This window comes from Eleutherodactylus coqui, chromosome 9 (assembly GCF_035609145.1).
Source record: "Eleutherodactylus coqui strain aEleCoq1 chromosome 9, aEleCoq1.hap1, whole genome shotgun sequence".
In the NCBI taxonomy this organism is placed as follows: Eukaryota; Metazoa; Chordata; class Amphibia; order Anura; family Eleutherodactylidae; genus Eleutherodactylus; species Eleutherodactylus coqui.
In genome coordinates this window covers 75,464,836-75,486,123 of record NC_089845.1, presented here as the reverse complement: position 1 = coordinate 75,486,123, position 21,288 = coordinate 75,464,836, and the positions used below count along the sequence as shown (strand labels likewise).

General features: G+C 44.8%; 1 protein-coding gene across 2 annotated transcripts in view; it reads left to right on the top strand.

The window, feature by feature from the left end:
- Window positions 1–21,288, top strand: part of ANKRD12 (ankyrin repeat domain 12) — a 90,881-nt gene that overhangs the window by 61,594 nt on the left and 7,999 nt on the right. For both annotated transcript variants that reach the window (XM_066579554.1, XM_066579555.1), the window contains 6 exons: window positions 1,198–1,340; window positions 2,769–2,916; window positions 3,386–7,935; window positions 11,483–11,581; window positions 11,899–12,042; window positions 20,167–20,226. In XM_066579554.1, the coding sequence (XP_066435651.1) occupies window positions 1,198–1,340; window positions 2,769–2,916; window positions 3,386–7,935; window positions 11,483–11,581; window positions 11,899–12,042; window positions 20,167–20,226 (5,144 nt within the window). The remainder of the gene's footprint in view (window positions 1–1,197; window positions 1,341–2,768; window positions 2,917–3,385; window positions 7,936–11,482; window positions 11,582–11,898; window positions 12,043–20,166; window positions 20,227–21,288) is intronic.

The following is a 21,288-nucleotide window of genomic DNA, read 5'->3' as shown; positions in this document are numbered from 1 at the left end:
AGGATAAATGTGCCAAGTGCTTATAAATAAGTGCATTATGTTTTGTAAGGAACCAGAGGAAATGGGCTAGAAGAATTCAGGATATTAACTCATAAGCAGTCAACAAATGAAATGCATCTGTAATACCATCTACATCTAAGAAGTTAATACACTACTTGGGGAAAAAAATAAGAAAATGCTTAAAGGGTCACTCTCGTGTTTTTGTTTAGTTTTTTTTTTTTTTTTTCATTCATTATGTAGCTATTCTTGCCTTCCTTCCTGTAGTATAAACCATGTTTCCTTGAAAATAAGACTCTTATATTAATCTTTGCCCCCAAAAGAGGCGGAGGGTCTTATTTTGGGGGGATGTCTCATTATACTTGCCTAGCAGGGGCTATCCAGGGCCCTGCCACGGTCTCCTGAGCTCCGGCACTCTTGCTTCAGTCCTCAGCTGCCGACAGAAGATCGCTTCCTGGTAATTGCGTTCATAAACCCTGCCTCCACGAAGTGATGGCTCTAACTGACTGAGCCGTGGCGCTCAAGAACCAATCACAGCCATCGCATCGAGCGCTGTACTAATTGGCTCAGCCACGGCACTCAAAAGCCAATCAGAGCCGTTGCTTGCTGTAGGTGGGATTTACCAACGTCTTTACTAGAGAAAGCAATCTTCTGCCTGCGGGTGAGGACTTGAAGCAAGAGCGCCAGAGACCAGCAGGAGGGACCCAACGGCACCTGCTAGGTAATGTATTACTTTATTATTATTTTTTTAATGCAGTGTAGCTAAAATCATGGTAGTATTACTTGGGTTAGTTATTTCTTTGTCTGAAACTTTTGGCCTTTTTTCCTCAGATGGTCATGTGACCTTGGTTCTGACCAGCTTCAATCTGCTTTTGGGTTATGGATTCATTTTCTAGTCAGTTTCTCAGTTTGTGAGATCCTGTTACATGGATCTACTACTTAAAATGCTTAGCGGGGGATGCAGATACGCAAATCAGTTATTGCTGATTATTACATAGCTCCTGTCACACAGTTATAATAGAGGAGATCACATCTCATTCCTCCTGACTGTATACTTATGGTCTGTAGTTTATTTAGATTAATATAGAAGGTAATGATAACTTCACAGATAAGAGCAGGTTCACACAGAGCACCTCTAAATTTATTGTGTGTAAGCCCACTTACAGCACCTAAACAAGTGAAACCTATCGCCCGTTACAGGTTGGACACCTCTACATGAAGCTTGTAATATGGGATATTATGACGTTGCAAAGCTTTTGATCGCCGCTGGAGCCGATGTAAATACCCAGGGACTCGATGATGATACACCCCTTCATGATGCAGCAAGCAGTGGGCACAGAGACGTAAGTAATTAAGTTTTCCTCCTCCTTCAGATGTACTTGTGCAACATGGTTTCTCTTATCTACATCAGAAGCTACAGAGCAGATTTACCCCCTTGAAACAAGAGACAAACACCCCATTATGTCAGCGTTGTCAATCATGCGATGGAGCCAGCACTGTGTCGTAGTGGTTTCCCTTGTAAACAAAAACCACAACACAAATGTGAACAGAACCTAAATTAATTTGCTTCATTTGCGGAATTATTAGAGAACTACTGTGCTCCTTGCATTGCCGTTCTTTACTACGTGCGCGTACAATCGTGCCATAAGTTATCATATATAATCATTATTTGGTGCTCTTGGACAGCTCCATGTAAGTGCATTTGTACAAAGGATTAATTTCATTCATATACCAGATAGACTAAAAGCATGATTATCAAAACATTGATTGTATTTATGATTACTGAAAGCTTTGTGAAGTCTACTGAGCATTTATATAAAATTGTTTTAAGATTTTACTAATAAAATGCAAGGAACAGTGCTCTTCCAACCAGTTTTGTGTATTCAGTCACTTGGCCTTTGGTAACAGAAGGTTTCTAAATTGGGTACTGGTGCTTTTTAAGAATTTTTTAATGTATTTTATTACTGTCTGGCCATGCTGAAAAATAATAAAAGCAGTGATCCACGACTGCGGTCTGTGACTGTCAGCAAGAGCAGCGGGTTCAAAAAAATACATCTTTGAAAATCCCTTAAGAGCTAGACTTGTATAAATGAGCCATCAAACAGTTAAACTTTCTCTGTAAGCTGCTTCTGTTGTACTATGCTACATATAGACATAATAAACAAGCCTTTTCTTGCCTCGCCTGGGTCCCTTAAAACTCCAGGTCTCCCGTGTGACGCTCAGCGTGCTGTGAGTGCTTAGGTCTGTGATTGACTGCAGCAGCCTGTGACGTCCTATAAATAGGCTGCTGCAGCCTGTAGACATAGCGTCATGTGGAGGAGGGGGCCCAGAGCTGGTGGTGAGAATAGGCTTGCTTATTCTCTTTAGGTATGGGGAACCCATTTTGAAAGGGGGGGGGGGGGATTAAGTTGGATCCAACCCCTTTTAAGCTGGCATTCAGAACAGCAGCATTGAGAGTTACCAGAAGAATAACCGTCACACAGAGCAGAATATATTATACGTTCCTATTATATTTGCTCCAAAGACACAGAAAATAAAAGTTTGACTCTTTTAATGTTCTTGGGAAAGCATGTTCGTAAACAGCAGACCGCTTATTAGCAAATAAGATATAAAGCTCAGTTAAACCATGCATATCAGTTGCACATAGTCCCATATATTCCCTAGCACCCCAGTTGTCCAAGAATATGAATGCTTCTTTCAGTAACATTTCTATTAAGGGTGCAAAAAAAATGCTTCTCACATCTACTTATACATTATTTTTTTTAATGAAGATTGTGAAGCTGCTTCTTCGTAATGGAGGGAATGCTTTCCAGGCCAACAAACATGGTGCCCGGCCAATTGATGTGGCTGAGACAGAAGAACTTGAACAGCTACTGAAGCGAGAAGTGGCCTTTTCTGATGATGAAGAAAGTTATACTGGTATGCAGAACTTTCCTTTGTGTGTTTTTGTGTATCAAATTTTTTTTTTTCAGCCAGCGAGAGATGTATCAAACTTCTTCAGTCATCCAGCACTCTTGTCTAATTGGTGTTCCCGTCGCTTCTTAAGTCTCAAGGTTCAGCAGGGCTCAGTGTCTCACATCTGCTCCCGCTGCCATCCAGGCACCCCAAACATGGGAACTTTTAAACTTTGACAGGTCACTCAATGAAAAACTCAAATATTCTGATTTTTACAGCGGTGGTGGTGATGTCACAAATCTAATGACACCAAAATCATCCAGCAAAGGGATCAAAGCGTGGTGCAAGAAAAAGCCTGTAGGCTTTTTTATATTACATTGGAATATGGTTATTCTTTTATCCATTCACATTTTTATATACTGAGATGCTATCAATTATTCAGACTTTTCTGTTTTATAATCTTATTTTTTTTTTACCCTTTATTCTCTTTCAGACTCTGAAGAGCCACACTTCACAAACTTGTCCAGTGTTGATGAGAACTTGGACTCTGAGGGAGACAAGGAGTCTCTCATCAGTGAAACCAAACATGTCCCTGGTAAAGGAACCCCTTGTACTCCAGGTTTAGATGAATATGAATTTAAAGATGAGGAGGATGAAGATGAGGAGGATGATGACGACGACGATGACGACGACGATGATGATGATGATGAGGAGGATGACGACAACGATGATACAGAAATCAATAAAATGTTGGAAGACAAGCGAATGGTCAAGATTGACATGAAGAAGGAGAACACTGAAGGAAGTGAGAACTTCTATGTAAAAAAAGAGAAGATGGATTTCTCAAAGTTGTATAAAAATCGAAAACCGAAATCTTCTCGGCTCTTATTCACAAGCTCTGATAGTTCAGATGACGATTTGTTGCCTGAGAAAGTGGGACTACTATCCGAAAGCCTAAATTCTGAGGGCCGGCTTAAGAAAGAATTTAGTGTTTTACAGGAACAGAAGGACAAGGGTAAAGTGAAAAGGAAGCTGAAAAATCAAAGCAAGAATAAGGAAAACAAGGAATTAAAACAGGAAAAAGATAAAAAAGAAAATGTGAAAGTGGTAAATTTAGTTATGAGCTCGGCCTTAGAATCATTAGACAAATCCAGAGATGAGGATGTATATAGGAAGTCTTTGTGTACCAAGGATGAAGGGTCATTACATTTGTTACAGATCACTCCTGGCAAATCCCCTAAACATTCATATACATTTGTCGAAAAGCAGTCAATACCTTTGAAACAAGAGAACACTAAAATGTGTGTTTCACCTCCAGGTGGATCAGAGTCTTCATTACAACCAGAGATCTTTCATTATGATCAGAGCCCTGACTCAGAATACGCACTGGAAAGTTCAAGCACCACATTTTCCAAGTATAAGGAAAAAAGTAAGCATCTGAAAGACTTTTTTACGGAGTATGGAGATAGGCCTGGTACTAAGTGCAAAGAAGATGACAAGAGCCCTTCGTACGAGACACCGGAATGTATTGCAAAAAAGGCAGACAAGGAGGGCAAAATACTAAAAAAGCACAAAGTAAAACACAAGGAAAGGGAAAAGGACAAACTTAAAAAAGAACCAGATGCAGATAAAGAGAAAAGCAAACATCGAGAGAACAATAAAAACACACAAAGAAATATTGAGTTTGACAGAGAATTCTGGAAGGAGAATTTTTTTAAAAGTGATGAAAATGATGATGACTTTTTGGGTATGGAATGCAAAAACACACCAATGGAGAGGAAAAGCAAACTGGAAAAAACTCAATTAAGGGACGAAAAAGCACAAGAGAATCATGACAACAAAGAAAGTTCTAAGGATGATACGGAGGAAAGTAGTAAAAAGGAAAAAGATGGTAGTAATCTATACCCAGAGAAAGAAACCGATGCCTTTTCATCAAATGTGCTTAACAAGGATGACATGGCAAACTTAGAGAGAGAAGCAGATACAGAAAAAAAAGTCAAAGAGAAAAGCGATAAAAGATTATCATTAAAAGAAAAGGACATGGATAAACTGGATAAAAAAAGTTCTGAAAAGGATAAAAAGGCAAAACAAGACCACAAATCTGATCGAGAGAAAACCGAGGTACACGACGGCTCTGACAAATGCAAAATAAATTTGCAGTCTATTCAGAAAGAAAATGAAAAAATTAAAAACCTTTCCAGTAGGGAAAAGTCAAAAGATAAAATTGAGAAAAAAGGTGAAAAAATTGAAAAGGATAAGCATATTTGTGAGCAGAAAGCTTTCTCCGATAAAAAGATCAAACCATCTGATAAAGACATGGACACTAGCAAATTAGACCGAGGGAAACGCAGAGAGCGTGAATACAAAAGGAAGGAAAAGCCTAAGGAAGGAGACTATACTGCTGGGACTAGTGGGAAGTACAGTCAGGAGGACAAAAAGCAGAGCAACAATGAAAACTGCAAAATCCTGCATGAACGCCTGTCAATAGTAAAGGAAAAGAACAAAGATGAGCAACAGAAAATTACAGACTACAAAGAACGAGACCGGAAGGATAAAGAAAAGGACATCGATAGATACAAAGAACGAGACAAACATAAAGACAAAACACAAGCAAATATATTGAAAATCAAACCAAAAGAGGCTGAAGGGGAGAAGTCGAAACCAAAACTACAAATACTAAAAGATTCTCGGCCTAAAGAAAAGCGGCTCGTTAACGATGACCTTATGCAAACTAGTTTTGAACGAATGCTAAGTCTTAAGGATCTAGAAATTGAACAATGGCACAAAAAGCATAAAGAAAAAATAAAACAAAAGGAAAAAGAGAGGCTTAGGCATCGGAACAGCGCTGAGCTTGGGAAAGTAAAAGAAAAGCAGAGACCTGCACAAACACCTTCTAAGAGCAAAGAGCTGATGAGATCCAAAAGTTCAGAAACGTCAGATGTCTGTACAAAAGAGAAGTTGTTAAAGGATGCAACAAGCTGCAGGTCGCAGTCGGTTGATGGCAAGAATCTGATGCACACAGGAAAAACGCTTTTAATTTTAGAGAATAACAACCTCGCTAGGTCTCCTAGATCAGAGAGTGAAAAAACTGGTCTGAGCTCCCGATCAATATCTATGATCTCCGTTGCAAGTTCTGAGGACTCCTGTCATGCTACTGTGACTACTCCAAGACCAACCATTGAGTATGATTCAGACTTTACGCTTGAAGGTTCAGACTCTCAAATGTCATTCTCTCAGTCACCATTTTTGCCAAGTGCAAAGTCACCGGCTGTTCATGACCGAGAATTAGACGGCCTTCCTGAGTTGCCTGACCGTGTTAAACCAGCTGCGACAAATAGACTTCTTCCAAATTATCTCAGGTCAGTCTCGGTTGAAGATGGTAAGCTGGCAATAGGTGAATGCAAGCCCGTTGTAGAAGTAAGACGATGCAGCATGCCTGCTACTTTTGTGGAACAAATAAAGCCGCTTTCAACAGTATTGGAAAGTACTTTACAGGAAATGACGCCAGCACCCCAATCAATGCCAAATAGCTGCATGTCTCCTAAACCAGAAATATTGCCCTCGTCAGAGAGAGAGTCATCCGGTACTTTTTCTAATTGCCATCCTAGCAGTAGAAAGTCTTTACCTTTTAGTAAGCATAGTGTAGACTCAAATGCTTTAAAGCAAGAAACACCGTTAAGTACCGAAGGCACCCCTGCTCATGTTGCACCGGATAGACCAAGCTGTCATACAGGAACACCTTCAAGTTCACCGGAGTGTGAATCTGCTAAGTTGGCTTGTTCTGAGCAGGAATCTCCCATTGTCTTGGAGGTTGATAAACCGGGATCAGAGGATCCTCACACGTCTAGGCAAGAAAACCTAAAAACAAATACAGATGAAATTTGTATATTGCCTTCTGCCACGTCTTGTTCTAGTGCTACAAATCCTCCAGCTTCTGAAACACAGAGTTCCCCAAAATCTATACAACTTGGCAATTTCAGTGAAATACAGGACATTGTAAAGGAAGAGCAAAATTCATGTGCCAACACAAAGTGTGTCAGAGGACAAGATATATTAGAGCTTGATCCAAAGGCTTCTCAATCGGAGAAGAATAGCGTGTCCCTTGATCCATCTTTAGAAAACGCTCATCCAGTTGAAAAGATAAAAATGATGCTCTCTGACTGTGCTGTTGATACAGCACTAAACAAAGATGAAGGACCGACCGACCCTCAAAGTAATTCTGTGGAGAAAGATACTGGTTTGACAGATAAAACAGATGATTTACAGTGTAGCGGGAAAGAAAGTAAACCCATTTCAGAGCATGTGGCGCCTGCAGTCGCTTGCAATAAAAGTAATTTCGAGTTGGAAAAAACATTCCAAACAACGGAAACCCCTAAAGATAATTCACATTTTCCAGCCAACCGGTCTGTGCACTCAAGAGAGATGGCACTCAAAAAGCTTGACCAAATACAATGTGTATCTGAAAATAATGCCCTCTCTGTTCAAGAAGAGATACAAAAATTTAGTCAGTCTATCAAAATGGAAGTGGAAGAAAACCCGGAATTGAAAACGGAACCCCAAGAAGTTTCACAAAGGATAACTAGGAACAAGGCTAACATGTTGGCCAGTCAGAATAAGCAGGTGCAGACGTCCTACTCGCACACACCTGAAAAAGAAGCCGTAGAAACCTGCATAGCGTTAAGAGGGAGGATTCGTTTATCTGAAGAGGACGACGTACAAGTTCATCATCCACGGAAAAGGAAGATGCCCCGTGTGCCTCAACCAGGTCTGGTCAATCCTTCAATACAACAAGCGAAAGAGAAGACACAGCAGTCCCTAGCAGCAGTTGTAGATTCTCTGAAGCTCGATGACATTCAACCATATCAGTCCGAGAGGGCAAACCCATACTTTGAGTATCTCCATATAAGAAAGAAGGTAGAGGAACGACGCAAGATGTTGTGCAGTGTTATCCCTCAGGCACCACAGTACTATGATGAGTATGTGACCTTTAATGGCTCATATCTACTAGATGGAAACCCCTTCAGCAAGCTGTGCATACCGACGGTAAGCCACTAGGATAAACTATTACATAATGTTTACATGGCACCAAAATAAATGTTCCACTGTGCTTTTCACTCGAGTGATGCAGTAAATGTATGAAATGTCAGAGTGGAGATGGCAAACCGTGAGAAAGGACACTATTTGTAACTGCTTACAATGTAAAGGGGATAAATAGAAGTATTTATCCCCTTTACATTGTAAGGGTATGAGCAAGTTTTGCTCAGTGGGCTAGTATATAGCATGTGCAATGGGGAACGTAAATAAAGTTGTACAAACCAATCACCCAGCAATCACACATATAAAGGCCATATAAAATAATTTTAATAGACTAAATTCTGTAGTTCAATAAATAACTTACCCTCTTGCTACAGGTTTAAGGTTTTTGTTTTAGTTTTTTATTTTTTCACTACCGGTAATTTTATTTTTATGTATACTGATAGCTATCTGTTTTGTGCATATTGTCAATTTATACTAACTTTGCTACAGCTCTTGCTCAGTACCGTTTAGGCTAAAGGCCCTTTTGCATACAACGATTATCACTCAAAATTCGCTCAAAAGCCATCTTTTAAGCGATAATCGTTGCGTGTAAATGTATGCACTTACCGTGTACTTTTCATCCATCGCTGACTTCAGGTCTGCATGAAATTCTCAGGACGATAAGATAAGACGGACCGCATGCTGTGTTCTCCGCGAGCAGCACCAATAACATTCTTTAACCGCTGTTAACAGCCACTGTCCCACTGGAGAACAATAGCGATGTATTTAGAGAACAGACCACCCGCTGTTCTCTAAATACATGCAATGAAATACTAAAGAGCTGATTTAGCCCATTAGTACCTATTCAAAATGATTGCTCAAAACTGTCAGTTTCTGATGAATTTTGAGCGATCATCTGTGTGTAAATGCACCTTAAATCAGCGCTGCACTCACACAGTTGTTTAAAACGTCTACTACAGATATTATTGGTTAACCAGCTGTTTAGGGGTTCCTACACTTGTTTTATTTTTTTGGCCGTTTCTTTAGACTACAGGAAGCAGTCAGTTGCAAACGTTATTTGATTTAGGACCTGCCTCTATAGCTTATAGATCCAAAGTACCATACTTTTTATTTTGTATTAGTACTTTAAAAAAAAACATATCAAGGCTTAAAAGACTTCAGATATCTGTGAGCAAGTCAGGTTATATACGGGCCATGGCCTTTAGTTGTAATACAATTGTGAAGTAAGCATCATTGAAGTGAGAGGTCCTAGAAAATAAAGTTAGAGAATGAAAGCAAAAGCGTAATTGAGTTGGTACGAGGGTGTCCATTAAAGATTTCCCCTGACCCACTTCCTGTGGACTGAGAGCAACGAAACTTAGTACAGTTATTAGTCCTTCTCCACATAGGTGCCACCTAGGGCACACATGTCTCCCATCTCTTTATGCAACTGTAAACACCTCATTTGTAGAAGTTGACAGGTTGCTCCAAAAACCACATTGTGACTTCAGAAGTCAGACTCTCATCTGAAAAATGCTTGACCTTCAAAAATGACTTAATTGTTGGGAGGAGGTGGAAGTCTGATGGTGCGAGGTTGGGTGAATAAGGGGAATGCGGTACAATTTCATACCCGCAGCGTGCTGGCATCTGGGTACCGTGAGTTGTGAACTGGGGCATTGTGTTGCAGAAGGCAGACACCTTTGGTAATCATGCCACGTCTCTTGGTTTTGATGGCCTCCCGCTATTTCAGCAGCATTAAAGCATAGTACGCCCCAGTAATCGTGGTACCCTTTGCTAGGAAATCAATCAAGACTAACTCACTGCTGGTCCCAAAAGACTTAGTATGACCTTGACTGCCGAGGGTTGGGCACGTGCCTTCTTTGGAGGCGGTGAGTCCGGATGCTTCCATTGCATTGACTGAACTTTAGTCTCCGGATCGTAGTGATGGACCCAGCTTTCATCCTGTGTGATCAGTCTGATAGTCTTCCTGGTTTCCATGCCAAATCGTCAAAATAGCCTGGGAGCATTCAACTAGTTCCTGCTTTTGGAAAGGTGTGAACAGCCGGGAAACTCAGCGAACCGATACCTTGTGCATATGATGATGGTCTTGGATGATTTTTTTTTTTCCACGGACCCCACACTAATCTTGACATTTTAGGCTAGGTTGTTAATGGTTACGCAGCTCTTCTCTCCAACCTCCAGTTGCTGGATGGTGTGTTGATCGATGGCAGAGTGGGATCGCCGTGGAATTGGAGCGGTTTCCACTGAAGTCCGACCACATTTGAATTGACGATGCCAGTTCTTGACTACATCCTATAATGGGGAATCCTCCCCATAAACCTCTTTCATCTCATCGAGCGTCTCTCTTGCTGTGCGGCCTTTCAAGTAAAGGAACTTGATGACTGCTCCAAATCCCCCTGAGTCCATTATCAGGCCTCGCACCACTTCAGCACCTGTAAAAGAAAGACCGTTATCGGTTCAGAGTTACAAATTGGAGCGTAACCTATAGAGACTTATATTACACACGTGCAGGTTCAGCATCCTGCGATAAGTAAAAGTGGGTCAGGGGAAGAACGCCTCTTGTAGATCAAACTAAAGTAATGAAATGGGCGGACTACATTACCCAGAGAGGTTATCAAAATTGGGGTTATTCACTTTAGAAAAAGCCGACTGTGGGGAGACCTAATAACTGTGTATAAATATATCTGGGGACAATACAGAGATCTATCATCTATTTATACCCAGGACTGTGACTGTAACAAGGGGGCGCCCTCTACATCTAGAGGAAAGAAGGTTTCTACATCGACACAGAAGGGGGTTCTTTACTGTTAGAGCAGCGAGACTATAGAACTCTCTGCCTGAGGATGTGGTGATGGTGAATTCAATAAGCGTTTAAGAGGGGCCTGGACAGATTTCCCCCCCCCCCCCAAGTGAGGAAAATTTGACTTTCATGTCATTGGGTTTTGTTTTTTTTCCTCCCTTCCTCCGGATAAACTTTGGCGATGTGGGAGGGGGGGTAATAGGCTGAACTAGATGGATGTATGTCTACTGTGTTGACAAGCCTGTCTGAGATGGAAATAAGGCTTTCTTGGATAAGGGTGGTTCTGTTGCAGGTTGTACAGGAATTTCTATAGCATTACCTCTCGGGTTATGCGGGTCAGCGACCTCCTGCACATCCCCATTGTCAGTGTTAGTACAGGCATACAAACTCATATTTCACTGTAAGCTTAGTACTTAGAAAAGCGTGAGTAGGAGTCATATCCTGGTATACTTAACAAGGCTTTCAATCATAGTAAATAAGGCTGCTATTTAAAATTGAGCTTTGAATAAGAAAATGTCTGGTTGCATTGAGCTTTTTCACAGTTCTGTAATTTTCACCTGTTGTCAAATAAGCCTCTTGAGGCTTTTGTACTATGGTTAGAGCCTCGTGGAAAGTAACCTGAAGAAAATCCTCATTGATTGACTTTGGCTTTTTGATATAGTAAGTTAGGTATTTGAGAGACTCTTGGTGACGACAACACAAGCGGCATACTATAGAGCTGGACTACATTAATGGATTTCTTACTATTTACAGATTACACCGCCTCCATCCTTGTCTGAACCACTGAAAGAGCTTTTTCGACAGCAAGAAGTTGTACGGATGAAGCTTCGTCTACAGCACAGCATTGAAAGGGTAAGCAGCATGCTCTACTAAAAAGAACGCAAGCAACGTGCCCTCTAGGGGTTGTACAGGGTTGGAAAACATGGCTGCTTTTTTCTACAAACTGTGCCATACGTATGTACAGGTTGTAAGTGGTATTGCAGCTCACTTTCATCCATTTCAATGAAGCTAAGCTGCATTACCAAACACAATCAATGGACAGGTGTGGCACTGTTTCTGGAAGAAAGTGGCCATGTTTTTTGTTTTAAAAGCGGGACAATCCCTTTTCACCCTACAGATAAGGATTGTCTGTTTAGAGTTGTACACTAAATATCTTTGTTTACTTTTAGGAGAAACTTATTGTTTCTAACGAACAAGAAGTTTTGCGTGTACACTACAGAGCAGCAAGAACATTGGCCAACCAGTCCCTGCCTTTCAGTGCCTGTACCGTATTGCTGGATGCCGAGGTGTATAATGTCCCACAGGAGTCTCAGGTAAAGAAAATGTGCAATTTTACTTTTAGCTTTTGGAATAGTGTGTTTTTATGATCTATTTGACAATTGGGACTATGGACCTGCAGATGTGTTGCATATATTCTGACACCCAATTACTATAGATCAGTTGCTTGTGTGTGCGTATAACCCAGACCAATGATTGTTGTAATACCTCACTAAAGGCACTTTTACATAGGCAGACAGTCTTTCAAGCAACTGCATGAGCGCGAACATCACCGCTAAGGTCATCAGCGCTCACGCAGGGCATTTAAACTGAAAGACTTGCCGCTGGATCGCGGGCTTCTCACTCAGCGCTTCATCTCCTATGGAAGTGCTGAGCATTCAAAAAGTAGGAGGAGTCAGCGAGCCAACAAGGTTTTTTTAAGCTCACTGAAAAGTAAGCTTGAACGACAAGTGAGCATTTTTTTTCCCTTCCCGCCCCTCATTCACACTGAAAGATTATTGCTCAAAATTCGTTCAAATGAATGAATGAGTAATAATCGTTACGTGTAAATGGGCCTTTATACACACTGCGGTTGATCAGCTCCAACGGCACGTAAATTACTGCTAATTGCCGGGCAGAACCTGAACTTTGCTATTTAAGACTAGGTACTGCCTGACAATTGGCATTGATCTGCTTGCGATTACAGCAGATTACTGCAGCATGTACACAAGCACCCTTACACAGGGCAGCATACAATTAGAAATTTAGTGCCCCAATTAGTATAATAAACTTAAAGATAGCCTCACAGAAGAAATGTTTTTAGTATATGTAAAATATTAATTTCCCCTCGTCATCCTGACAGCATACACATGGAGGATGTCCACTGGACCCCTGTTGGGACAGGAAGCGGAAAAACATACAAAAGGCACCTCCCGCCACCAGCTCACCAGTGTCTTCCTGTCCCTACAGGACAGTCCAAGCGGAAGCCTCCAGGTGTATGCTGGAGGCAGGAAAAAGAAGGAAAATTCCTATGCAGCCTGTCCGCCCGTGGGGGGACGACTCTCTGGTCGGGCTGGCAGAGCTTGCGCGGGTGAGACCCTACGTGGGGCCCCTCACCCGCAGGATCCAAACCAGCACCACGTTCCCTGCGGGGAACCCTTCCCTAGCGCGCTGCCCAGTGGGGTTGTCGCACTGGGAAGATACAGCCCGTACCTGCAGGGCTTGGAAGCCGCCTCCGGACATCAGGCACCCGCTCTGGACGTCGGGCCCAGGACCCTGGCTTCCAGAGATCCTCTGTCGGCGGAGCGGCTGAGCAGGTATGCCAGCGAGGGGGGGGGGGGGGGGGGAGCGCGCGGCGCGGGCGACGGCTGCGCTCGATCCGACATCCCCGGACATCTATGCGCCCTCCTCAGAGCCCGACGCAGAGTGTATCCCCCGGGTCCGGCGCGGCGGCATGACGTCAGCACGGCCGCGTCACGGGGGGGCGGGGCCTCGAGGGAAAAGGCGCCAAATTCAAAAAAAAAAAAAGAAAAGGAGAAGGCAGGATTCCCCACATGTCTTCGGTCTGCACCTAAGTAAAGATGTCGGCCAGAGAGGACACGGAGAGCAGCCCGCTGGTGAGTAAACCTCCGGGGGCTCACACCAGGGGTAAGGAAGGGTCAGGTGCTGGAAAACCCCCACTTTCTTTTTCTGCTGTCTCCGTCTCTTAGGACAGAGAAGCACAAAAGGGCAGAGAGGCCAAGAAGCGCGTGCGCAAGTGCCCAGTCTGCCTGCGGCGACTGGACGAGGGACACACCAAACCCTTATGCGCAGCCTGCACAGAGAAGGTGGTCCGTGAGGAAGGCCCCTCGGGCATATCGGACATCCGAGCTATGATCCGCGAGGAGATCGAGGCCTCTCTCTCGTCTCTTTCCGTTCCGCCCCCCACGAAAAGGGTAAGGCGGTCACGGATAGAAGAATCAGACTCGGAGGAAGGGTTCTTAGAAGATTCCCCCTCAGAATCCATACCGCCCATGGAAGAAACGAGGAAGTACTTCTTCGCATCGGCGGATCTGGGGCAGCTACTAACAGCGGTCCGTCACACCATGCAAGTGGAGGAACAGACGCCGCAGCAGCCATCCCTCCAGGATACCCTGTTCCGGGGACTCGTACCTCAGCCCAAACCATCATTCCCGGTCAATGATATCCTAAAACAGCTCATCTTGACCGAGTGGAAACAGGCAGAACACAAGTTTTTCCTGTCTAAGGAGTTTAGAGAGCGTATGGTCTTCACCCCGGAAGACATTGAGTTCTTGGACACCGTCCCGAAGGTGGATTTGGCGGTCGCCAGGGTCTCGAAGAAGGCTGCCCTCCCCTTTTGAAGACATCTCCCAGTTGCGGGACCCACTGGATTCACGAGTGGATTCGGCAATGAAGAAGGCCTGGGAGTCGGCGGCCCTCACCATGAAGACCAACATTACGGCCACGTCGGTAGCAAGATCCATGACGGTCTGGCTAGACCAACTCCAGGCCCTGGTCTCGCAAAGGGGTTCGAGGGAAGATATCTCCAACTGCCTTCCCCTCCTCCAACAGGCCACCGGCTTCCTGGCGGACGCCTCGATGGAGTCAGTAAGGTTCGGGGCCCGGTCGGCGGCACTTTCGAACACTGCCAGGAGGGCCGTCTGGGTAAAAGCCTGGACAGGGGACAATGCCTCAAAAAACAGGCTTTGCTCTTTGCCCTTCCAGGGACATCGCATCTTCGGACCTTCCCTGGATACACTCCTGGAGAAGGCCTCAGACAAAAGTCAGGGGCTACCAGCAGAGAGACCCGTCAAGCGGCCTTCCTCCTCCTACCCTCCTCCCTTTGTCCCCCCGAGAACATACAGGGGGAAGGGGAAAACCGGACGCTGGTCTTACCCCAAAGGCGGAAAGGGTGAGAATCCGCCCATCGGGATCCGGCAGGTGGGGGGCAGACTTAGGGGGTTCGCCAGTAGATGGAGCGAAATAACCTCCAATCCCTGGGCCCTTCGCCTGGTCTCAGAGGGCTATAGAATTGAACTTTCCGCCCCCCCTCCCCGGAGGTTCGTGGTTACCCCCTGCCAGTCACCCGCGTCAGCCCGGGCCCTCCAGTCGGGGGTACGGGACCTGCTATCCCTGGGGGCCATTATCCCGGTTCCCGTAGAAGAACGGTTCAAAGGCTGCTACTCCCCCTTGTTTCTTATTAAGAAGCCTAACGGGACCTACAGAGTTATCATCAACCTAAAATACCTGAATAAATCTATAACATACCGAAGATTTAAGATGGAATCAGTAAGATCAGCAATCCCCCTAATCACACCAGATAGCGTCATGGCCACGGTGGACTTAAAAGACGCCTATTATCATATTCCCATACACTCAGGCTCCCAACAGTTTCTTCGATTCGCCCTGGTGATAGAAGGGTCAGTCTCGCATTACCAATTCGCATGCCTGCCGTTCGGGATTTCCTCCGCACCTCGGGTATTCTCCAAACTAGTATTGGAGATGGTAGCAGCACTAAGGACGGACAAAGTACTAATTGTCCCATACCTCGACGATTTCCTGCTTATAGCAGGATCACCCTCGGAACTCCAGCACCGGGTCAACCTCACCCTCCACCTGTTCGAGTCGCTAGGTTGGATCATTAACTTCGACAAATCCAATCTTCAGCCCGAACAAAGGAAAAAGTTCCTAGGGGTCATTCTGGACTCACACCACCAGTGCTCTTCCCTCCCGCTAGAAAAGCAAAAATCGATCCAAGACGAAAGCCGGGCACTTTCGTTAGCCTCCCAAGTTTCCCTTAGGAGAGGCATGAGGGTCCTCGGTCTCATGACAGCCTGTATTGGAGTAGTCCCGTGGGCCCAGTTACATGGTAGAACTCTCCAGGACTTTATCCTGAGCAACTGGGACAAATCTCCAGCTTCCCTGGATCAGGAAATCACCCTCACTCACAAAGTAAGGTCCTCCTTGGGGTGGTGGACGTCTATCTCCAACCTCGCCAGGTCCACAAGTTGGGACCCGGCATCCCCAGTATCCATCTTCACTGACGCGAGCGCAACTGGCTGGGGGGCCCACTTAGGCTGTCGCTATGTCCAGGGGGTCTGGAACCAGAAAGAGGCCACTCAATCCTCCAATTACAAGGAGCTTTGCGCGGTCTGGAGGGCCATCCGTGACCTCGAGACAGTGATCGGGGGTAGACCCATTAAGATATTTTCGGATAACATAACAACTGTGTCCCTCATTCGCCACCAGGGATCCACGCGGAACCCCCGACTACAAGACCTGGCGGCGAAAGTGCTCGGGTGGATAGAGCAGCGGATGCCTTCCGTTTCAGCGTTCCACGTAAGGGGCCCAGAGAATGCCATGGCAGACTACCTCAGCCGCAGGAGGATAGACCCTGGGGAGTGGGCACTACATCCAGAGGCATTCCAATTGATTACAGAAAGATGGGGGACTCCAAAGGTGGATTTGTTTGCCTCTCGGGAGAACAACAAGTGTCCCCGGTTCTTTTCCAGGGGGGCAGACGGGGGCTCCCTGGGAATAGACGCACTATCCCAAGCATGGGAATGGGACCTGACATACGCCTTCCCACCTATCCCCCTGATCCCTCGGGTTCTAAAGAAGATCCAGGGGTCCCCGGGCTCCGTTATCCTGGTGGCCCCGTTCTGGCCCAAGAGACCTTGGTTCCCGCTCCTGGCCGCTCTATCAACACAGGAGCCCCTACATCTGCCGTGGAGAGACGACCTCCTACAACAGGGTCCCCTGATTTGCCCAAAAGCCCGACAGTTCAGACTAGCGGCCTGGAAGCTGTGCGGGTAAAATACCTGAACCAGGGCCTATCAGGGAGGGTGACCACCACCTTATGTGAGAGTCTCAAAGAGTCCACCAGGAACATATACACCAGGGTGTGGGACACCTTCTCTAGGTGGTTGGGGCACAGCATTCACGACCTCCAACAACCAGACATTAATAAGATTCTAGAGTTCCTTCAAGATGGACTGGACATGGGCCTAAAACCTGGTACCCTTAAGGTCCAGGTGGCCGCCCTAGGAGCCTTCTTTGACTTCCCGTTAGCCGACCATAGGCTAGTCAAAAAATACCTTAAAGGAGCAGTTAGACTTCACCCCTTTATAAGAAGAACCATGCCCCCATGGGACCTGAATCTTGTTTTACAGGCCCTTTGCGCACACCCCTTCGAGCCCCTGGAAGAACTCTCAGTTAAGACCCTCTCATATAAGGTTGCCTTCCTAGTGGCCATTACAACCGCCAGGCGGATCGGGGAAATCCAAGCCCTCTCTATAAAAACCCCATATATGACCATCTTCCCGGACAAGATAGAGTTTAGGCCCGACCCCTTCTTTCAACCGAAAGTCCTTACGGACTTTCACAGAGAGCAAAGAATAGTACTTCCCTCCTTCTGCCAGGAACCCCGGAACACTACGGAACAGAGGTTCCATAACCTAGACGTGAGACGAGCAGTTCTGAAGTACTTAGAGGTCTCACATACCTTTAGGAAAACTAATAACCTCTTCATTCAATTTCAGGGTCCACGCAGAGGAGGGGCCGCTACTAAGGACTCCCTAGCGCGGTGGGTCAGGAGGGCCGTAGAAGAGGCATACAGATCCCAAGGGATCCCACTCCCGGGCGAAGTTAGAGCCCATTCTACTAGGGCGGTCGCCTGTTCCTGGGCGGAGAGAGCCCAGGCGACAACCGACCAAATTTGCAGAGCCGCCACATGGTCAAGCACCCATACCTTTGTAAAACACTATCGTCTGGACGTGGGGGCCAGCCGGGACACGGCCTTTGGGCGGAAAGTTCTGCAAGCAGTGGTCCCTCCCTAAAGCCCTTGATTGTTGGCATTCCTCCATGTGTATGCTGTCAGGATGACGAGGGGAAGACAGGAATTAGGTTTACCTGTTAATTCCTTTTCTGGAGTCATCCTGACAGCATAGGGGCTTTTCCCTCCCCTTCAGTTACCCTTCTCTACATGAAGTAACGTATTGTACTATGGTTTCGGTATTAAAAATGAGTGATTAAGCAAAGCCGGGTCACTGTAGTTATTTGGTACACACTGGTGAGCTGGTGGCGGGAGGTGCCTTTTGTATGTTTTTCCGCTTCCTGTCCCAACAGGGGTCCAGTGGACATCCTCCATGTGTATGCTGTCAGGATGACTCCAGAAAAGGAATTAACAGGTAAACCTAATTCCTGTCTTTCATCACAGTAAGGCCGCCTGCACATGGGTGAGTCAGACCCGAATGCGGGATTCCCGCAGTGGTTTGCCCTGCTGCCCGGCCGGTGACCTCGTCTCCTCTGCTGTTGATGTGCCAGCCGCAGTACAGAGGACACCGGCGCTATGGCGATGACCCTGCTGCTGTGGCCATTCAATGATTGCAGAATGGCCGTGGGACGGACTACTTCCATAAACTTCAATGGAAGCTGGCCGTGCGTAGCCCACACAAAATCTCAGCATGCTGTGATTTCTTCCCCGCAAGCGGAAAATCACAATATTTCCACTCGTGGGCAGGAAATTGCGTATTGTCAATCCCGCTCCGGATTTTGCAATGCAAATCTGCCCGTGTGCAGGAAGCCTAAAGTAAATAGGTGAAATAATCAGTCGCAGTCATAACCATTTGTGGGCTTAACCCAATAAGGAGCAAGCACTGTAAATTTACAGCGCTTGGTCCTGGACTTTTAGCATCAGTTTGAGAAGTTTCGTGCTGTAAGTTTTAGAGGATGTTCACACATGGTGGGATTGGTGCAGATGTTCTGCAGCAGAAAATCCACACCAAAAATAGCACCATTCGTGCAGACTTTGAGACTGATCCACAGCAGACTTTATGCCTTCAATTGAAAATGTAAACTCTGCTGCAGATCTGCATCAAAATCTACAGCACAAAATTATGCTGAGGCTTTTGGCGTGGATCCGCACTAAAATTCACTACTTGTGAACACACCCGCTGCAAATAGTGCTGTCAAGAAGTACTCGCCCCCCTTCCCAGTTTCTTATATTTTTGCATATTTGTCACACTTGACTATTTCAAATCATCAAAACTAATTTTGCTGTCTGTAATTCACTGGACAGCACATGGCCCATTATAGTCTATGGGGTTTTGCACATGGATCTTTTTTCATGCATGGAAAAATAAAACTTGTGGTATGTCCTATTCCTGTTAGTTTTACAGATGAGGAATAGAACATCCCAATGCAGGTCAGTGAGCAGAGTCCATGTATATCAGACCGCAAGCACATGGAGTGTTATCCTATACAAGTTGCATCTGAGTCTCGGGTGCACTTGTAGTTATGGCTGGTGCACAGCGAGTCTAAGCAAGAATAATCAGAGTAAATACAAAATGCTGTGAAAGATTTAAAAAAATAGCCCTGTATGTCACGGGTAAAAGAGTGCTGCAAAAAAAAATTTGATAGCTGAAGTAAAAAATAAATACATAAGGCAGTAAGACCACCACATGAGTAAAATCCCTAAAAAGTGTCTGGTCCTTATTGTACAAAAGAGCCTGGTCCTTAAAGGGTTAAAAGTAGATGACTTGTGCCATATCCAACACTGTGAAACAATCTTTCATGTGAAAGCTGCTGCAGGGATCCAATGATTACTACAAGTCCCTCTCCCAAGATAGCTAAAAATGAATATGGCCTCTGGACAGGCTGTAACTGTAATATATGGACCAGGTGTATTAGAGCAAGAACTGCTGCTGGGTAAAGGCTCTCCGCTCATGATGATTGGAGTCCAGGTCTATGACGACCATGTGCAGTGTTGGAGCATGCGGACGGGGGTTGTTGAGATCAGGCAACCGCTTCATAGGATGACTGAACATTCGGCCGCTGTAGTGTGACAACTATTATGTAAAGCACTAGTACCACAGGCAGCATAGTCCCATTATCAGACAGGTTGACATTTTATTTTAAAATCAGCTTTTTCCTGCCTGACAGTGAATTTCCAGCACCAGAGTTTCTGCGGTTCATTTTTCGATACTTTTTATGACTGTTTGTTTTTCATTAGGCTTGCATTGAATGATAAAATGCTGAAACGCTCATCCGAAGGTCTTGTTGGAATTAAATAATAGTAACAGTATTTTAAAATGTGACAAGGAAATGAGATTGTAATAAATCACAAAATGTGTTCAACTGGGCCAAAAAAATTACTTTCCATCAATCTTTCTCCCAAATAGATAACCACAGGACAGTTTTACAGCGGCGCCCGTGATGTGGATGAAAAAAGAAAAGTAAAGGTAATAGCATTTTAAACACGTCGTACCGGGGCTTTAAATAAAATGCTTACAATGCGGCAAGAATTAATTGTGTCTCCTTGTATTCACATTTCAATAGCAGACACAGAATGAAAATGTTGTAATGCGCTAACGTACAACAGAGAGTGGGCTGCCCTGTGATTTATGCTCTGGCCATATCTAACTATAGGAGGACTGACCTCACCAAGGGGGGATTGTGACAGGCTTGAGTTTTTTGTTTCATCACATTCTTTGTGATACTGCCTGAAGCAGAGGGTTTTTTGTTTTTTTTCATGGTTTTGTAATTAAAGGCCTATTTATAAGAAGCGATTGCCAGTGAGCGACTACGATATTGATGGAGTGTTGCTCCCAATTCCTCTGCTCTTATGTTTCACGGTATGGTAGTGATTCACACACTGCAGCTCGTTTATTTCAATACATCACAAATAAGGCAAATAAACCTGTTTTGTACTCATACACATTGTTTACAATGAATCGAGCCTTGATTTCCACTCTCCGCAGTGATCAGAGTAGGTGTTTGCGTAAATAAATCCATATTCATCACAAACTAGCTTCTTTTATTCATTTCTGAAAAAATCAACGATTTAGGTGGTGTATTGAAATTAATGAGCTGTAGTGTATACCTGTCCCAATTAGTGTCTGAGTTCTATAATTATGTAAAATCACAGTAACCCCTTGGTGGCGCAACTATTTTCAACCTTTAAACGACAACTTTTTTTTTTCCTGAGTGAGGGCTTCAGTTTGAGATCACAAGTTTGTACATTTTAGGGGATGTTCACACACAGTGGATTTTCTGCCGCAGAAAATCCACACCAAAAATAGCACATTTCGTGCAGATTTTGAAGTGGATCCACAGCAGAAATGTTCAAATCTACTGCAGATCTGCACCAAAATTCACTACTTGTGAACAAACCTGCTGCAAACCGTGCCTGAATATGGTGTGCTGTCAGCTTGCTCACTTCATGTATGTTTCACGATCCACTGCTTGCTCAAGCGGGTTCACCTGCCCCCGGTCCGGGCTTTAGCAATAAGAAATTCCATGCA